This window comes from Zootoca vivipara, chromosome 10, assembly GCF_963506605.1.
Source record: "Zootoca vivipara chromosome 10, rZooViv1.1, whole genome shotgun sequence".
In the NCBI taxonomy this organism is placed as follows: Eukaryota; Metazoa; Chordata; class Lepidosauria; order Squamata; family Lacertidae; genus Zootoca; species Zootoca vivipara.
This window is the reverse complement of record NC_083285.1, coordinates 61,803,874-61,822,174: the sequence shown is the minus strand read 5'-3', so window position 1 is coordinate 61,822,174 and position 18,301 is coordinate 61,803,874. Positions and strand designations below refer to the sequence as shown.

Below are 18,301 nucleotides of genomic sequence, written 5' to 3'. Positions count from 1 at the left end.
GCCTAAGGGTGCAATCCTATCTTCATGTTCCACTAGCGAAGAGGCTATAGGTATTGGTGGAAGTCCTGACATGTTGGTGGAACTTGAGGCACACCTTTAAAAATCGCCTCTAAGTACTGCACAGTTCTTAATCGACATACATCAGAAACTAGGCTTCTCTCCCTATTGGGCAAAAGTAGCAGCAGGATCCATCAAGACAGCAGTTCTCAAAGGAAAATAAAACAACTCCCAGCAGTGCTTTATTTATAACATAGAACACAGCTACTTTATGATACGACCATGGGACACCCAGAAACTATGAAACAATACAGGTTCCATAAGAACACAAACCATTCCCAAAACATATTATTGATTGTCCTTGAATCTTCCCACCAAACTTGCCGTACTTTGCTGCCCCACCCTTTGAGAACCGCTACATTGAGAGGTCAGTTTTCACTAGTCTCTGATTTATGAGAATTTATAAGAGCCAAGTGAGGTTTCTTGCTTTGTTTTGCCCCCGTTAAATAAAGAAGAGCACCGTTATCCCCATCGGAATGATTGAGCACCAGCCCTGCTCAGGTGCCAAGCAGTGGCATCACTGAAACTTAACAAGGGAGGGCTGTGCCTCCTGCCAGACACAGATAATTAGCTGGGGAAAATGGTGACCAGCACCCGGCATATCTTTATCTTAAGTATAGCAGCTAACCCACTGACCTAGAAAACCAAGTTATAAGGAATGAATGACTGTCAATGTGGACGGGGCAAAGGCAAGGGGCTGACACGGGAGAAGTGGGCCTGCAACAAAAAAACTGCAGCATGTGTTCTTTCCATTTTCACTTTTCCCTCTCAGCTCACACCCAGTGTTATTTGACCACTGAGCACGCCCAGTCTGTACTGGGCTATTATGGGGGGGGGTGTCTGCTCCCTTACACTTCTCTACCCAGAAATATTTTGGTCTTCTGCAGATCTTGGGGCTGGAGTTTCCAGGAAAGACCAGGACAGACCTCAGTCTGAAACTCTGCACTGCTACTGCCGGTTGCTGTAGACCAGACCTGCTAACAGGTCATTCGCGATCTACCGGTCAATCGCGGGATGTCCCTGGTTGATCCTGGTCTATAGCGGGATCCTGATGCCTCCCCCCCAATACTTTGGCTTATCCTCCCCCCCAAAAGCTTAACAAGTTTGGCTTACCCTCCCTAAAAAAAGCTCAACAACTTTGATGAAGCTTTCCCCCAAAAAGCTCAACAAATCTACCAATGGGTAGATCACTGCCAGTTTTTTTTAATAGTTTAGTGGGAGTAGATCGCAGTCTCTTGGAAGCTGGACAGCCCTGCTGTAGACAATACTGAGCTAGATCTCAGTGTAAGGTAGCTTCCAGACCCTCCAAGTGTCCCTATTTTCCAGGGACAGTCTTGGATTTACAGAAGCTGTTCCAGATTCTGGTTTGATCCCTGATTCCCCTGTTTTTCCTTGGGATGTTCCCATCTTCATCCGAGAAATGTTGGAGGGTATGGAGTTATCCGACCTCCAGAGCCATCTGAAGGCAGCTTGTATGGGGAAGTTTTTAAATGTTTAATGTTTTATTTGATTTTTATATATGTTGGAAGCCACCCAGAGTCAGAGGGGCAAAGAAGAAGAAGAAGAAGAAGAAGAAGAAGAAGAAGAAGAAGAAGAAGGGAGGAGGAGGAGGAGAATAGGACATCCCTATTTTCATCGGGGGACCCAGGTGGCACTGTGGGTCAATCCACAGAGTCTAGGGCTTGCTGATCAGAAGGTCGGCGGTTCAAATCCCTGCAACGGGGTGAGCTCCCGTTGCTTGGTCCCTGCTCCTGCCAACCTAGCAGTTCGAAAGCACATCAAAGTGCAAGTAGATAAATAGGGACCGCTCCGGCGGGAAGGTAAACGGCGTTTCCGTGTGCTGCTCTGGTTTGCCAGAAGCGGCTTTGTCATGCTGGCCACATGACCCGGAAGCTGTCTGCGGACAAACGCTGGCTCCCTCGGCCTATAGAGCGAGATGAGCGCCGCAACCCCAGAGTCGGACACGACTGGACCTGATGGTCAGGGGCCCCTTTACCTTTTATTTTCATCGGAGAAATGTTGGAGGGTATGAGCTTCCTACATTCCTATATCTGCTAATCAGAGGGTAGGAAGGGAACTTGTAGGCTATCAGGCAAACACATTTGGATACAGGAATCTCGCAGCTAATGCATTTCCAAGAGGTGGCTGCCCTGCCTCTTCTAGAGTGTCACCTTTAGTTTGGCTCCAGGTGTGTGGCAAGCTGAGCCTTATCTTGCTGCTGCAACTACGGGAAAGAGGCCAAAGGTCAAAGGCGTCATGTGGAGTCCTGTGTCTCCCTCCCTCATCCTTTCTTCCAATGAGATGGGGATTCTGTAAAGCATTCTGTAAAGGGCTGAGCGTCTTTCAATCACTTATTAAGACCAGGCTTATGTGAGTTCTGCTTTGCCCTAAATAACACTGATGCTTTCTCTAGATACAACTTTCAGTACAAGGCGGCTTTCTATGTTCCTAGGTTCCCTATTCCTGTTTTATATCCTAAACTGAGGAGCATCCATATTTAGGATTTTGTTGTGTTTACTGAGACATTTTATGCACATGTGTACAAACATTAATCAGACACCATCTTTAAGTGCCTGTGTACATACTCTAGGAGTCTTGGTAGACCACAAACTTGACATGAGTCAACAGTGTGATGCAGCAGCTAAAAAAGCCAATGCAATTCTGGGCTGCATCAATAGGAGTATAGCATCTAGATCAAGGGAAGTAATAGTACCACTGTATTCTGCTCTGGTCAGACCTCACCTGGAGTACTGTGTCCAGTTCTGGGCACCACAATTCAAGAAGGATACTGACAAGCTGGAACGTGTCCAGAGGAGGGCAACCAAAATGGTCAAAGGCCTGGAGACGATGCCTTATGAGGTACGGCTTAGGGAGCTGGGTATGTTTAGCCTGGAGAAGAGAAGGTTAAGGGGTGATATGATAGCCATGTTCAAATATATAAAAGGATGTCATATAGAAGAGGGTGAAAGGTTGTTTTCTGCTGCTCCAGAGAAGTGGACCTGGAGCAATGGATTCAAGCTACAAGAAAGAAGATTCCTCCTAAACATTAGGAAGAATTTCCTGACAGCAAGAGCTGTTCAACAGTGGAATTTGCTGCCAAAGAGTGTGGTGGAGTCTCCTTCTTTGGAGGTCTTTAAGCGGAGGCTTGACAGCCATCTGTCAGAAATGCTTTGATGGTGTTTCCTGCTTGGCAGGGGGTTGGACTGGATGGCCTTTGTGGTCTCTTCCAACTCTATGATTCTATGATTCATATTTGGGGTTGGTAAGAAGGAAGGAAGGAAGGAAGGAAGGAAGGAAGGAAGGAAGGAAGGAAGGAAGGAAGGAAGGAAGGAAGGAAGGAAGGAAGGAAAGGGATAAAGTGAGGGGAAATTACAGAATACTGTACCAAGTTACATACAAGTTACTGTATGTAACTTGTAGTCTGCAGGAGTAGACTGAAGTGTGCATGCACACAAAAGCTTATACCAAGAACAAACTTAGTTGGTCTATAAGGTGCTACTGGACACTTTTAATTTTAAATGTTTTGACTTTGTCAGACCAACACGGCTACCTACCTGAATCTACAGGAGTAGTTCTATTAGTCTGCTGCAGTAAAAACCGGGATCTTAAAAATGAGGATTTCCCCTCAATATTCACGGGGTAAGAACAGCTGCGGATCATAGGAAATATTTCCAGTCCAAAGTTTCAACATTTAAGTGTGCAAAATCACAGAGTGAGTGTTGCCTTGATTCGTTTTTATACACTAGGAATCCCCAGGTTCCCAAAGCCGTGAGCGTAGGGGTTCTTGTTTGGGGCAGAGAGGGGCCACATTACCCTTGTGGAAAGCTGTCAGGGGCTGCATTCCAAAAGTGGCCTGGCCCAGTTGAATTGCATACCCTTAACATAATCGCACACACAATCTCTCTCACACGCACACACAGACTGTATGCCAGTAGTATGGTGTAATATTGGGCTGAGCCCAGGAGATGTTGGTCCAAATAGCTTGTGGGCTGCTGGTTCCCTGCCCTGGTTTATAACTTCAAAGCTTGCTCAAGATCTGACACGAGATCAGGAGGCATGGATACAACATGAGCTAAAGCTCTAAAATGCCCTGTTATGTGTATATATTTGTCATTCAACTCGGTTGGGAAAGTTGCAGAGTTAAGTGCTCAGTATGAGAATTTTTTTTCTATGACTTTGATGACCAACTTAAGGTGAGGATGCCAGGTTCAGACCAGGAATCCCTAAAGAAAAGGCTTTCTGCTCTTCCCAATTCAGGACTACTCTACAGCAGGCTTCCTCAAACTCGGCCCTCCAGATGTTTTTGCCCTCAACTCCCATGATCCCTAGCTAGCAGGACCAGTGGTCAGGGATGATGGGAATTGTAGTCTCAAAACATCTGGAGGGCTGAGTTTGAGGAAGCCTGCTCTACAGAGGTAATTTACTATGGGGAAGAAAGACAAAATGAGAACGGTCTACCCCGATTCTCCTGGCTTCTTTGACGTCAGGGAGTTTTTGACATTGTGCAGTGGCATGTTCGCTTGCTAGCCATCCATGAAAAAAGAAGACCTGAGTGTGCGCTGGCCTTCGCAATAGTTCCATTGAACGTTTGAAGCATATGGGCAAATTTCCATGGCAAGGCCTGCCACCCTGCGAACCCTCCCTGAAGAATTGAGCTTTGGGAAGTTACAAGCATCTCGTTGCCAAAGAAAAGCATGGAGGACTTTACTGGTAATCCGGAAAATAGTAGAATCAAGGGAATACAAGTGGGCTCTTTGCTGCATTTGCAGGGGTTGGACTAGATGACCCCAGGGACCCTTCCAATGCTACAAGTCTAGGATTCTAGGATTCATCTCCTAACAAGAGTGCTCCTTTCCAGTGTGCCAGCTGCGCCTTTTTCCAGGATACAACAGGCCAGACTTTTTGCCACACTGGCAGGGGCTTTGTAGGAGTTGTAGTTCAAAACATCTGTAAAGCACCAGCTTGGCAAAAAGGCAGCCATAAAAGGTTGTAAGGGGCTGTAGCTGGCCAATTTACTCCCTGCACCCTTTCCTAAGTTTTCCATTTTATTTTTCCAGTTGACACTTAACATCCCATGCTTCAATTTTTGTTTGGGAATTGCAGCTCTGTGAGGGGTCTCCTAACAACACTTGGCACACTTAAACTACAGTTCCCAGGATTCTTTGCCAGTTCAAAGTATAAGAGTGCTTTAAATGTTTGGTGTGGATGTGATTTTTAGGCTGGTTTCCCCCCTCCTTTTCTGGAGGAGAAAGAGGCCAGCCTTTTCCCCATTTCTAAAGTTTTCTAGGTTGGTTGGTTGGTTATTTAATTTCTGTACTGCTTAATATATTAAAAAATATCTGTAAGCAGCGTATAAAAAATGAAAGCAACAGCAGTTTAAACAAAACATTACAAAAACACACCGTTACATATGAAAATGTTGCATTAATACAAAGTTACCAATATATATATATATATGTATATATATGAATCAATATCAGTTCATTTTCCTCCTGAAACTCAGCTTCCAAGTTTTCACTTAGGGTCCCCAAACTCTCAGCTCACCCACAGAAGTCACACAATTATAAGAGCTCCTGGAAATGGCAGACATCACACTAGTCCAGGCCATAGCTGCCAAGTTTTCCCTTTTCTCGCGAGGAAGCCTATTCAGCATAAGGGAAAATCCCTGTAAAAAAGGGATAACTTGGCAGCTATGGTCCAGGCTTCCCCAAACTCAGCCCTCCAGATGTTTCGAGACTACAATTCCCATCATCCCTGACCACTGGTCCTGCTAGCTAGGGATCATGGGAGTTGTAGGCCAAAAACACCTGGAGTTTGAGGAAGCCTGGTATATGGTAGTTCCTCTGGCTGCTCACAGCTGTTTCCCATTCAGCTGCACTTTCCTCATCAAGTTCTAGGTACAGGAGGTTTACGGAGTTTCCCAGGGGGTTAGGATGGGAAAAGTCCCCCCCTCCACTCACAGCTCTCTCTGCACCCTCTCCTCCTCCAGCTGCTTCACCCAACTATGTTAATACCTCCCTCTCGAGTCTCAGTGACCCCATTTTGGCTGCAACCCTGCCAGTACTCTCATTCTGTGTTTGCTATTAGAGGGAATTATACATTTAAATTAAATGCTGCTTCACAGAGCAGCATCAAAAAGACAGGTCCCTGCCCCGAGGCACTTGCAATCCCTGCAATCCCAAGAGGGAGGACAGAGGGATGGAGGAAGTTGAAGGGAGGGAGAGGGCAAACAGGGGAGGGGGAGAATGCAGGTTCTGTTCACTACATACCGTAGAGTTGGAAAGGGGACCCAAAGCACCATTTAGACCAACCTGCTGCAATGCAGGAATCACTGCTAATATTTGCAACTTATTTATTAAATTCATTAGCCACTTTTCTGTTCAGGTGGGTGGCCTATATACAATAAAAAACGGCAATTCATCTTTATTTTACAAACGTCATTTCATTGTGCTTTTTACATTTTGCTCTGGGAATGACATTGAAGAGCCAGGATTGCGGGTGTAATCCTAAAAATTATGGAAGAATTCTCAAAAAATCACCACTGGCTAAATTCCATCTCCTCCCCTCACAAACCCCAAATGCTGAAACAGAAGGGGGGGAAAACCCCCAGATCTTGAGAGGCACAAATGCTAGATTGCAATGCTGGAAATCCCTCTCTCTGTACCCTTCAGGCAATCTTCCGCATCCCTACTTTGAAGTAAACCAAACCCAAGGGGTCTTAATTCCAAGACATTTTGATTAGAGCAAGGGGCTGCGTTCCAATCTGGCCTCTCCACCCCAAACCCATTTAAAAAGAAAATAAAGAGAGCATTAGGATGCACCATTTGTTATGAACACCAGACAAATCAGTAAGGCTTGGCAGGTAAAGCCCTGGGATTTGGTGCAATTTTCCAAGGCATGCCAAGCGATTTGCTGCAGGCAGCCAGCTAGCTAAATAGGTAGGCTGCACTTACGAAACACCTTTGCAAACCCATTACAGCCTAATACACAAACACACACAACACAGCTGACTGCACCACATACATAGGTACACACAGATAAAGATTTTGTAACACGCCCTTCTTCCTCCTCACCAGCCAATAACAGAGTAGGTGCCTGTTATTTTGGAACCTGCCTTGGGCAGAGAAGTTGCATTGTATGTACGTCCTGGAAACAGCAAAAGGAGCAAGGGCTGGAGACAGAGAGAGGGGTAAGAGGGTTGTGGTTGTGTGTGTGTGTGTGGGGAGGGGGGGCCGTGTACAAAGGGGGGATATTTGGGGGCAGTGGACGGGGTCCCCACTGTATAATCTATCCTCCCCCCCCAATGTTTTCTGAAAGGCCTGAATGCTACATTGATTACTGGCTGTTAAAACCAAGGGGTGGTGGTACCGTAGTTATTGCAGAAGTATTAATTCAGAGTATTTTTTTAAAAAAATGCTTCATCATTTATGTAACGAGTTTGCAGCGCTTAAATCCCTGACGTTTTAATTCATTCTTCTATTTGTAAATCCAATTCCGGATCGCCTTATTGGTTTTTTTGTTTTTATGGTATACATTGTTTGATCAGCATCCCTTTAGTTCATCGGATTTTGTAGGATAATTATCGGAGTTGTGTGCAGCGGCCGGTCAAAATGCTTTTCAGGGTGATGTAAATGGATCTCGCATATGATCGGTTTCAATTCTGCGTGGCTGTCACATTTCTCGGCAAAAGGGAAAAGGGGAAAACCACACACGCACTATCCTTACCTCGTGTGACTTTGTTCCTGGTACGTTTTCGCGTCATTTATAGTTTCCACAGCATTTAAAGGTAACTGTTTATTATTTACATCATCTTGACAGATCGCCACTTTATTCACCAACACGGCAGGTTCCCTCCACAGACAAACGTACTTTACAGTCTTTTTTAAAAATCTCGATAACCTGCTTCCCGGGTGATTTTTGATGCCTTCAGGCCGTCGTTCATTTATTTTGCCATCCTCTTTTATTAATAATGACAGGTCGGGGTTCATTTTGATAACCCGCCGTTAACAAAAAATAAAACCCCACCACCACTACCTGCCCAGTTCCAAGCTGCTGCATTTTTATTTTTATTTAAAAAACGCATTTTAGAAGTGCCAACTCGACCGTCTGTGCGTGTTTACTTGGAAGCAAGCCACCCCCTCCGCCCCGCCCCGGCGCTTAGGAGGGCGCGGAACCTGCAGCAGCAGCATGCCTATCAATTCTTGTAAAAAAATATTTAAAATTATATCAATTATATATCAATCCCTCCTTGCTGCAAGCCCGGTTTGCAACGCGCGCTTACTCGGATGCAAAAACCCCGTGCGTGCAATGGAGGCTTGCTTTGCTCCCAAAGGAAGCGTGCAAACGGTTGGCAGAGCTCCGCCGTTTTATATAACCGGGGCTGGTGTATCTCTACACGGCGCGCTGCTGCTGCTGCACGCGAGAGAAGCGAATCTTGCAGCAAGAATCCCGGGCTGCGGCTCCTCTCCAGCCCCGCCCACCCCTCCTCCTCGCCCCGCCCACTCCTCCCCTCCTCATCCCGCCCATTCCTCTTCTCCTCCTATGCCTGATCAGGCCGGCGAATCGAGCTGCCGAGGGCATCGATGGCTCTCTCTCACTCACACTCTCTCTTTTAAAGCGCACCCCTCCATCCTCTTCTCGGCGCTCGGCAGCGCCAGCCCCGGCTCCGGCCATTTCGCGCAGCGGCGGCGGCGCCTCCGGAGGGACCCGGGAGGAGGAGGAGGAGGAGGTAGGTGCTTCCCATTGCCTTCTCCAGAGGAAGCCCCGGGACCTATTTGCACCCCGCGGGAAACTGACCCGGGGTTCAGGGGCGCCTCCCACCTCCCCCCCTCTGCCCCGGGACTTAGTGGAAACCTTCCCCTCTTCCTCCTCTTCCCCGGGACTTAGTGGAAACCTTTCCCTCAGCCCCCTCTGCCCCGGGACTTAGTGGAAACCTTTCCCTCAGCCCCCTCTGCCCCGGGACTTAGTGGAAACCTTTCCCTCAGCCCCCTCTGCCCCGGGACTTAGTGGAAACCTTTCCCTCAGCCCCCTCTTCCCCGGGACTTAGTAGAAACCTTTCCCTCAGCCCCCTCTGCCCCGGGACTTAGTGGCAGCCGAGCCTTGAGAAGCCTCGCCTTTCCCTGACCTAGTGGGCACCCGGTATGAAGAAGCCCCCTCACCCCCCCCATTCGCCTCTGTCCCGGGGCTTAGTAGCTGCCCCTTGAGAAGCAGCCGCGCTCTCCCCCGGCGTCGGGGTTTGGTGGGCTCCCCGTGCGAAGAAGCCCCCGAAGCCAGCCGCTTCTGCCCCCGGACCTAGTGGCATGTTGCTGCTGCTGCCCGCGCTTTTTCACTTGGGTCTTTCCCCTCCTTGCTCTGCTTGTCTTTCATTGCGGGGCTTCTCCGAAGGAAATAAACGCGGGGGGAGAAAATGAATGAGAATAGGGGGAGGAAAACACGCGCGCGCGATGGTGACTCTTCCATGTTTCAAAATGGCAAAAACTGAAACATTCAAAAAGTTAGACATCTTTTCCTTCTCTCCTCCTCCTCCCCACTGCAAAGTCTTTCCTGGTGGTTCAACTTTCCGGAGATTCATTCCGGCTCCCATATAGGGCGGCGGTGATACTTTTTGGGTGTGTTTTTGGTGGTGGGGTCTGCCTTCCTTTCCTGCCACCCCTTGAAGGAAGTAAGGAAGGAGACCCTTCCTGCCCCTTCCATCCTGGATGCGCCCCACTTCCTCCTCATCCCTCCCGGACATTGTTCCTCTCCTGTGTCCACCTTCCTGGAAAATCTGCCTTCCATTTCTCCCTGGGGGGGGGGGGCGCAGTACTGTATTTTGCAAATCCTCCTTTTGTCCTTCTCCCTGCTCTAATCTGTCGGAACCTTCATGCTTGCTATGTACATCCAATGAGTTTTTATGTAGTCTCTTAGGTGCATGGGGAAAGGGGAGAGACCCTCCTTATACCTCAGGGTCTTAAGGCATGAGACTCTTTATGTCAGGGCCATGGGTTTGAGTGGCTGCGGAAACCCAGCCAGATGAGCGGGGTATGAATAATAAAGTTGTTGTTGTTACTATTATTTGAGCCCCACGTTGGGCAAAAGATGACCCTCGGGGTCCTTTCCAACTCTTTGATTCCATTGTGGGTGGAGTAACAGACAAAAAAGTGGGTGGGGCCAGAGGCAAAAGTGAGCGGAGCTGCCTTATACTCCACAGGCCCATCTGGGTGAGTGTCCTCTGCACTGACTGGCAGCTGTTCCCCAGCGCATCAGGCAGGGGTCTCTCTCTTAGCCCCTACCTGGAGATGCCTGGAATTGAGCCCAAGATCTTCTGCCTGCAAAACCACTTAGAGATGAATATGGGCAAATATTGGGGATGAGGAGTTTAAACTTTAAACCAGGGGTGGCCAACTTCCAAGAGACTGCGATCTACTCACAGAGTTAAAAACTGGCAGTGATCTACCCCCTTTTTGGGGGTTCAGGTCAAAGTTGTTGAGCTTCTTTAGGGAGGAGGAAAGCGATGCTGAGCTTTTTAAGGAAGGAAAACCCTGTTTTTGGTGGTTCAGGTCAAAGTTGTTGAGCTTTTTTTTAGGGAGGAAAGCCTCGTTTTTTAGGGGTGCAGGGCTTCTTTGGGGGGAGCCGGTGATCTAATGGTGATCTACCACAGACATCCAGTGATCTATTGGTAGATCACGATCTACCTGTTGGACATGCCTGCTTTAAACCAAATGAAACTTTTGTTTTCTATACAGTGGTACCTTGGTTCTCAAACGCCTTGGTACTCAAACAACTTGGAACCCAAACCCGGAAGTAAGTGTTCTGGTTTGTGAACTTTTTTCGGAAGCCAAACGTGCTCCATTTTGAGTGTTATGCTTCTGCTTTGAGTGTTATCCTTCCGATTTGAGTGCTACACTTCCGTTTTGAGTGTTACACTGAGGTCTGTCTGTTTTTGCTATTTATTTTGCGTTTTTGCGGCTCTTTTTTGCTTTGTTTTTGTGACTGTGTGGAGCCCAGTTCAGCTACTGATTGATTGTGTGACTGCAGTACATTGTTTATTGCTTCCATTTTATGGATCAATGGTCCCGCTAGATCAGGCATGTCCAAAATTCGGCCCTCCAGATGTTTTGGACTACAATTCCCATCATCCCTGACCACTGGTCCTGTTAGCTAGGGATCATCGGAGTTGTAGGCCAAAACATCTGGAGGGCCGCAGGTTGGGCATGCCTGCGCTAGATAGTAAAATTCATGTTAAATTGCTGTTTTAGGGGTTGTTTTTTTAAAGTCTGGAACGGGTTAATCCATTTTGCATTACAGTGGTACCTCTACTTACGAATAACTCTACTTACGAATAACTCTACTTACGAACAGAGCTCCGTCCGCCATCTTGGATGCGGTTTAGATAGGATTTTTTTCTACTGACGAATTTTTAGATAGGGTTGCTTCTACTTACGAATTTTTTCTCCCAATGCATTACTATGGGATTCGACTTACAATTTTTTTCGACTTACAAATGTGCGTTCGGAACGCATTAAATTCGTAAGTAGAGGTACCACTGTACTTTCTATGGGAAAGTGCACCTTGGTTTTGGGACGCTTTGGTTTTGGAACGGACTTCTGGAACAGTTTAAGTTTGAGAACCAAGGTACCACTGTATTGGGTAAATCTAGGTGCCAAGCAGTACTGAAGACCTTGTGCATGTTCCTTTTCCCTGCTCTTGTGGTGTGTTGCCTGCCTGCCACTTGCTGTAACCAGAGTATGCAGGGCGGTAAAGGTTTTTGCGGAGTCCCTGTGGCTCAAATTGGAGAGGTCCTGAGTGCTGGATATGCAGAAATGGCCATATTGCCAGTGGGGGAATTCCTGAGAGGTTAAAGCTTCCCACCACCCTGTCTGTAGATGGCTTCTATAATGTTTATTAACATTCTGTAACTATTATTTCCTGTTTCTTAAATGTGGCAAGCTTGGCTAGGACAAAGCATAATCTGGCAAAGGCTTTGTTTGTTCTTTCTCCAAGCCTGGTGAAAAATGTCTGTGTAGCTCTAAAGCTCACCTGCGGTATTTTAAAAGTCTGGCTTGCGCAAGAAAAGGCACTGTCTCATTGCATAGGCATTGTGTGAACCAGGTTTGGATGTGTTTGTTGTGGCAGCTCCAGTCCTTGCACCTTCCAAAGACTGCTGGGTGTGGTTGTGGAACCTTTGTGGCGTGTGCAACCCAAGCGGCATTCTAGAGTTGCAGGGATGGAGGAAACTTTTGGCCCTCTTCGTGAATGTGGAACTGTCACGAAGAGATCAGTTATGATGGGCAACTTGCCCTGGAAAATGCTTTTTTCTGTTTCCTATTTTCTGTTTCTTCATACAGATTCAAAGGAATATAGGGTGTATTGGTGCCATGTTGTCCATGCACAGAGGCATAGGCGTCAACTTCTGGATAGGAAAATAAGGGGTCAGTGGTGGTGCGGCACTGGAAGTTGCTTCTGCGCATGTCTGGACATGTGCATAAGCGACTTCCAGTGGCGGCTCTGCCTGATTTCCGGTGCCCAGACATGGGCAGAGCGGCACCGGAAATTGGTTCCGCGCATGTCCAGACATGTGCAGAAGCGACTTCCGGTGCCAGGCTGCCCATGTCCGCATGTCTGGGCACCAGAAGTTGCTTCTTCACATGCCCGAGCATGCGCAGAGGTGATTTCTGAAGTCAAGTGAGCGAGCAGCCAGCCGGGAGCCGGGACATGGCCGCTGGCGCCGGCAGGAGCTGCGAACCCGGGGGATTTATGGGATATTTTTCAATTCGGGATACCAGCGGGAAATGGATTTAAATCCGGGGGTTTCCCGCGAAAAACGGGAGACTTGACAGCATAGGTGCCAACTCCCAGATTGAAAAATCCAGGATTGGCAGCAGTGCGGCACCGGAGGTTTCGCTGCGGCCATTTTGGAACTGGGCAGAGCGGCACCGGAAGTCGCTTCTACGCATGCTCTGCCCATTTCCAAAATGGCTGTAGTGCCAGAAATAGCTTCTGCACATGTGCAGAGACTCCAGACATGCGCAGAAGGAACCTCCCCGGGCCGGTAAGAATCTGGGGGATTTACGGGGTTTTTAAAAATCCGGGCTGCCAGCGGGCAACGGCTGGGAAAATGGGGGTTTCCCGGGGAATACAGGAGTCTTGGCAGCTATGCTTGACAGCTATGCACAGAGGCCAAGCTGAGGCTCAGCAGGTCTGCTTAGTGCACAGGTGAGCTGGCTGCACACCTTCCAACATGTGCCAGAATTCTCTGCAACTTGCAGAGGTTCCATCAAGTGTTTTATCTGGCAGGCAAGTCCAAAGCAGAAACTGTTCCTTGAAGACTGAAAAGCACTTGGCTGGTATCTTCAGGTTTGGAAGTGAGAAACATCGACTCTAATCCCAGTTTATCTTGAATTGGCTTTGGGGAAGCGGCAGCCGCAATGTGTTTCTGCCTAACCTACATCACGTAATCTGTTATGAATTTATTAAAAGTTCTTTGCTGAGTAAGTTTTATCAGTCTGATGAAGAAAGAAAATAGGATGTTTTTCTCTGTTAGATTAGTCTAAACCAAGTAATATGGAGCTTGTGAGTTTCATTTAATTTCAACAGACACTGCATCATGATAATGATGTGTTTCTCAAGTTCAAAGTACAAGAAAAGTCCCTCTCTGGTATATATTGGCTCATAAATTACCTAACTAGATAAAAACGGACTCTAATAGGAGAGAACATGATAGCCAACAGCAGCCCTACAATAATATTGTTTGAAGTCGCAAATTTAAAAATAGGTTTGCCGGTGCCATCAGAGTAAATGCATTTTTTACAGATAAGACATTCGACATTCAAGTCTTCATGATAAAAAAAGTCATGTAACTTGATAGCAGTTGTGTGTGTGGGGGGTGTGTGTGATAATTTTTGAAAATTGTGTTTTAATTGTGGTGGTGGTGGTCTGATTTACTATAAATCGCTGTTAAATCTTTTTGAGTGAAAGGTGTTATACAGCATTATTAGGTATGTAAATAGCTCTAAAACAGGGGTCAGCAACCTTTTTCAGCCGTGGGCTGGTCTACCGTCCCTCAGACCATTTGGTGGGCCGGACTATATTTTTTTGGGGGGGGGAATGAATGAATTCCTGTGCCCCACAAATAACCCAGAGATGCATTTTAAATAAAAGGACACATTCTACTCATGTAAAAAGTAAACACTCTGATTCCCGGACCGTCCACGGGCCAGATTGAGAAGGCGATTGGGCCGCATCCGGCCCACGGGCCTTAGGTTGCCTACCTCTGCTCTAAAGTGATTCCTGAACCTGATTCAGTGAGTACACTGGCCTTGGAACCAGGAAACCATAGTTCAGATCCATCTTATTCACATAGGCCATGGTGGGGCCGTCTTTAGTTAATTTCTGTTGCTTTCGAGGCATGTTGCCAGCCTGCCAGGGGCCTATGCTCTCAATATGGCAAGCCCACAACTTAGGAACATTTAACTTGTGTGCATTCAGCTTTACGTGCATGGCATTTTTAAAAAAGGGTATTGGAAAACTGGGCAGGGATCCAGGAAAATTGACTTTGGCAACCCCACCTGCCATTGAACCCAATGTGTTTTGATAATAAGCGATTTTGGCTTAAGGTGTGATCCCTGGAACACAGCCCCTACGTAAGCTGCAGGCTTACTGTACAACAAATGCCTCTGCTCCTGCACCTGATGACATAGAATAATAGAATTGTAGAGTTGGAAGGGACTCCAAGGGTCATCTAGTCCAACCCCCTGCGATGCAGAAATCTCGACAAAAGCATCCTTGACAGATGGCCATCCAACCTCTGTTTAAAAACATCCAAGGAAGGTGAGACCACCACTTTCCGAGGGAGTCCGTTCCACTGTCAAACAGCTCTTACTGTCAGAAAGATCTTCCAGATGTTTATTAGGAATCTCCTTTCTTGTAACTTTAAGCTAGGCATAGGCAAACTCGGCCCTCCAGATGTTTTGGGACTACAACTCCCATGATCCCTAGCTAACAGGACCAGTGGTCAGGGATGATGGGAGTTGTATTCCCAAAGCATCTGGAGGGTGAGTTTGCCTATGCCTTCTTTAAGCCATTCCAAAATAAAATAAAACAATGGGATTTGGGGTTGGGGAGAGAGAAGGTTGCTCGCTGTCTCCCTCCCTTAAATCTTCTGATTCAAAAAGTCCTTGACTTTATCTCCTGAGGAAGAGGGGAATCTGATGTCAGGGTCATTCATGGCAGCCAGTTGGCACCTCCCCCCAAAAAGGGATGCGAGAGCACATAATCATGTAATACAGTGGACACTTGGGTTGTGAACCTGATCCGTGCGGGTGGGACGTTCACGAACCCACAGCATCACGTCCGCACACGTGCGGGTCGCGATTCGGCACTTCTGCGCATGCGCAAAGCGCTGAAACCCGGAAGTAACCTGTTCGGGTACTTCCAGGTTCGCGTGGTGCGCAACCCGAAAAAACGCGTCTGTAACCCGAGGTATTACTGTATCTGAATGTGCCAATTTATATGTACAGGTTTGGATTTAGGCATCTTTTAAATGCCATGCAATACATCTTGCTATAGTGTGGAAGGCTGTGTCTGCTATCTAGATGTCCACAGTTGACGGACAATGCCCCATTTCTCACTTGTTAGTGGACCTAGACTGAACAGCCCTCCAAGCAGTGCGTACTTTCAGATAGAGGACTGTCCTCTGTAAAAGAGGACACATGGCTGCCCTTATTTCACTGCAGTCTCCCACATTAATGACTTTCTTCTTATTATTATTTGTTAGTTGCTGTATCTTGCCCAGGGCAACTAAAAGCGACTTGCAACCAAACAGCCAAACAGATTTGTTATGAGGTGAAGTGATTTGACTGATGCCATGAATACCAACAGGATTTGGGGTGGGGAAGAGAGAAGGTTGCTGCTCTCTCCTTCTCTTGACACTTGTTGGCCCAGTAATTTTTGGACACTACATGTATTTATGGAATTTTAAAGGTAAAGGTACCCCTGACAGTTAAGCCCAGTTGCGAACGACTCTGGGGTTACGGCGCTCATCTCGCTTTACAGGCAGAGGGAGCTGGCGTTTGTCCGGTACACAGACTGTTTTTCTGGGTCGTGTGGCCAGCGTGACTACCCTGTTTCTCATATTTTAAGACATACCCATAAAATAAGACATAGCAGGATTTTTAAGCATTCAAGGAATATAAGCCATACCCCGAAAATAAGACATAGTGATAGGCGCAGCAGCAATGCTGGCCGCGGCAGGAGGAGGAGGAAAAAAATAAGACATCCCTTGAAAATAAGCCATAGTGTGTTTTTTTGAGGAAAAAATAAATATAAGACATGTCTTATAATATGAGAAACACGGTAAGCCGCTTCTGCCGCAACGGAACATTGACATTAGAGCAGCGTATGGAAACATCATTTACCTTCCCACTGGAGTGGTATTTATTGCACTTTTGGTGTGCTTTCGAACTGCTAGGTTGGCAGGAGCTGGGATCGGGCAATGGGAGCTCACCCCGTCGCAGGGATTCGAACCGCCAACCTTCCGATCGGCAAGCCCAGGAGGCTCAGTGGTTTAGACCACGGTGCCCTTCTGGAATTTTAAGGATGGTGATTTAACTTCTCCTGAATAGGTCTGGAAAAATATTTGAAGGTGGTCAGTTATATACTTGGAATCTGAAAGTAATTTTTCCCCCCGTGCAAGGAACTTGAATTTCTGCTAGTCCTTCTTTTTGGATGTGTTTGAAAGCACAACTGTCTCATTGTCTGATCTGCTATGGCATTGTTGCCCCGACATGCTCCTTGGTGTAGTGAGATGACTAAAACTTGAGTATTTGTCTCACTTGGTAGTTGACTTTGGAGGTCATCTGAATGAATGGCGGTAATTGGCCAAAGCTATACAGTGCCATCTGCCAATTACTTTGATCTCTTTGACCTCCACTACCAATACCATTGGATTTTCAGTTGTACGTGCCACTTTCAGTGAGATCTAGTGCGGCAGTATGGCAGCCAGCCTTTTGAACACTGCTGGTCATATGTAGAGATTGTGCTGTGTATGTGCATTCTCTGAATTTTGCAAAATGCCTTTTTCCCCTCAAGGAAAGAAAGAACTCGCAAGGATGAGAATGGTGTCCTTTGATTTGAGTAGTTTATAAGATTCAGAATTGTACAGTTGGAAAGGACCATGAGGGTCATCTAGTCCAACCCCCTTCGTTGCAGGTATCTTTTGCCCAACGTGGGGCTCGAACCCACAACCCTGAGATTAAGAATCTCATGATTTATTGGCTGAGCTAAATGAATGATAGTTGAGTTTAGTGAGCCTTTTGGTCTGGAATTCTGTATTTATGTACAGTACTTATTATTTTTTATTCATTTTTATTGTGTTTATATACTGCCCTCTACCTGGAGGTCTCAGGGCAGTTCATAGAAAAGATCACAACATATATAATCAGAAGAAAAACAACAACCCAATAACACCCCCCCCCACCCGGCTGAAAAGAGCCACATTTTAAAAGGGTATAGGATGTCGATCAGATCAACCAAAGGCCTGGTTAATAAGGAATGTTTTTGCCTGGTGCCTAAAGATTAACTTCCCTGGGGAGCGCATTCCACAGATGGGGAGCCACTGCAGAGAAGGTCCGTTCTTGGGTTGCCACCCTCCGGACCTCTTGAGGAGGAGGCACACAAAGAAGGTCCTCAGAAGATGATCTCAGGGACTGGGTAGGTTCATATGGAAAGAGGCAGTCCTTGAGGTATTGCGGTCCTGAACAATTTTAGGCCATATAGGTCAAAAACAGCACTTTGAATGGGGAATTACGTGAGAAATAGCTCAGCCATTTTTAGTAAAAAGAGCAGCAAAGAGCCTCGTGGCTTCCTCAAGATTAGCAAATATGGGACAGCTGCATATTCCTGCATTGCAGGGGGTTGGACTAGAGGATCCTCAGGGTCCCTTCCAACTCTTATCATTCTATGATTCTATTAAATGTGACCCAATCTTTCTTGGACTGCAGGGAGGAGCAGGTCGCCCCATGTGGTAGAGACCACCAATTGCCTCCTGCTGGGGCATGGCTGTGGTTTGGCAGGGAGGAGTGAGGGAGCAGCAGAGTCAGGGCTTTGCAACTGCATTGGTGTGAGTGCCAGACGTGTTTTACAGTGTGCTGGCGCAGCCTGGACCTTGCTGCTGCCTTGAATCTCCTGGCAGGTGCAGGAGGCCATTGCTGTGACTTCGTCCTGCTAGGTGAACCACTCTTGCATTCAGATACATTAGATTGGGAGC

The 18,301-nt window shown here is 47.1% G+C and overlaps 1 protein-coding gene across 4 annotated transcripts in view; it reads left to right on the top strand.

Moving 5' to 3' along the window:
• The first annotated feature begins 7,154 nt into the window (after nt 1–7,154).
• Nucleotides 7,155–18,301, top strand: part of KRAS (KRAS proto-oncogene, GTPase) — a 40,273-nt gene continuing 29,126 nt past the window's right edge. For 3 of the 4 annotated variants that reach the window (XM_060279198.1, XM_035126615.2, XM_060279197.1), the window contains exon 1: nt 8,656–8,785. Coding sequence is in view for 1 of the 4 variants with exons in the window: in XM_035126612.2 (XP_034982503.1) it covers nt 7,195–7,246 (52 nt within the window). In the remaining 3 variants the exon portion in view is untranslated. Of the gene's footprint in view, nt 7,247–8,655; nt 8,786–18,301 lie in introns of those variants that run through there. The other variant, XM_035126612.2, reaches the window with a different exon arrangement.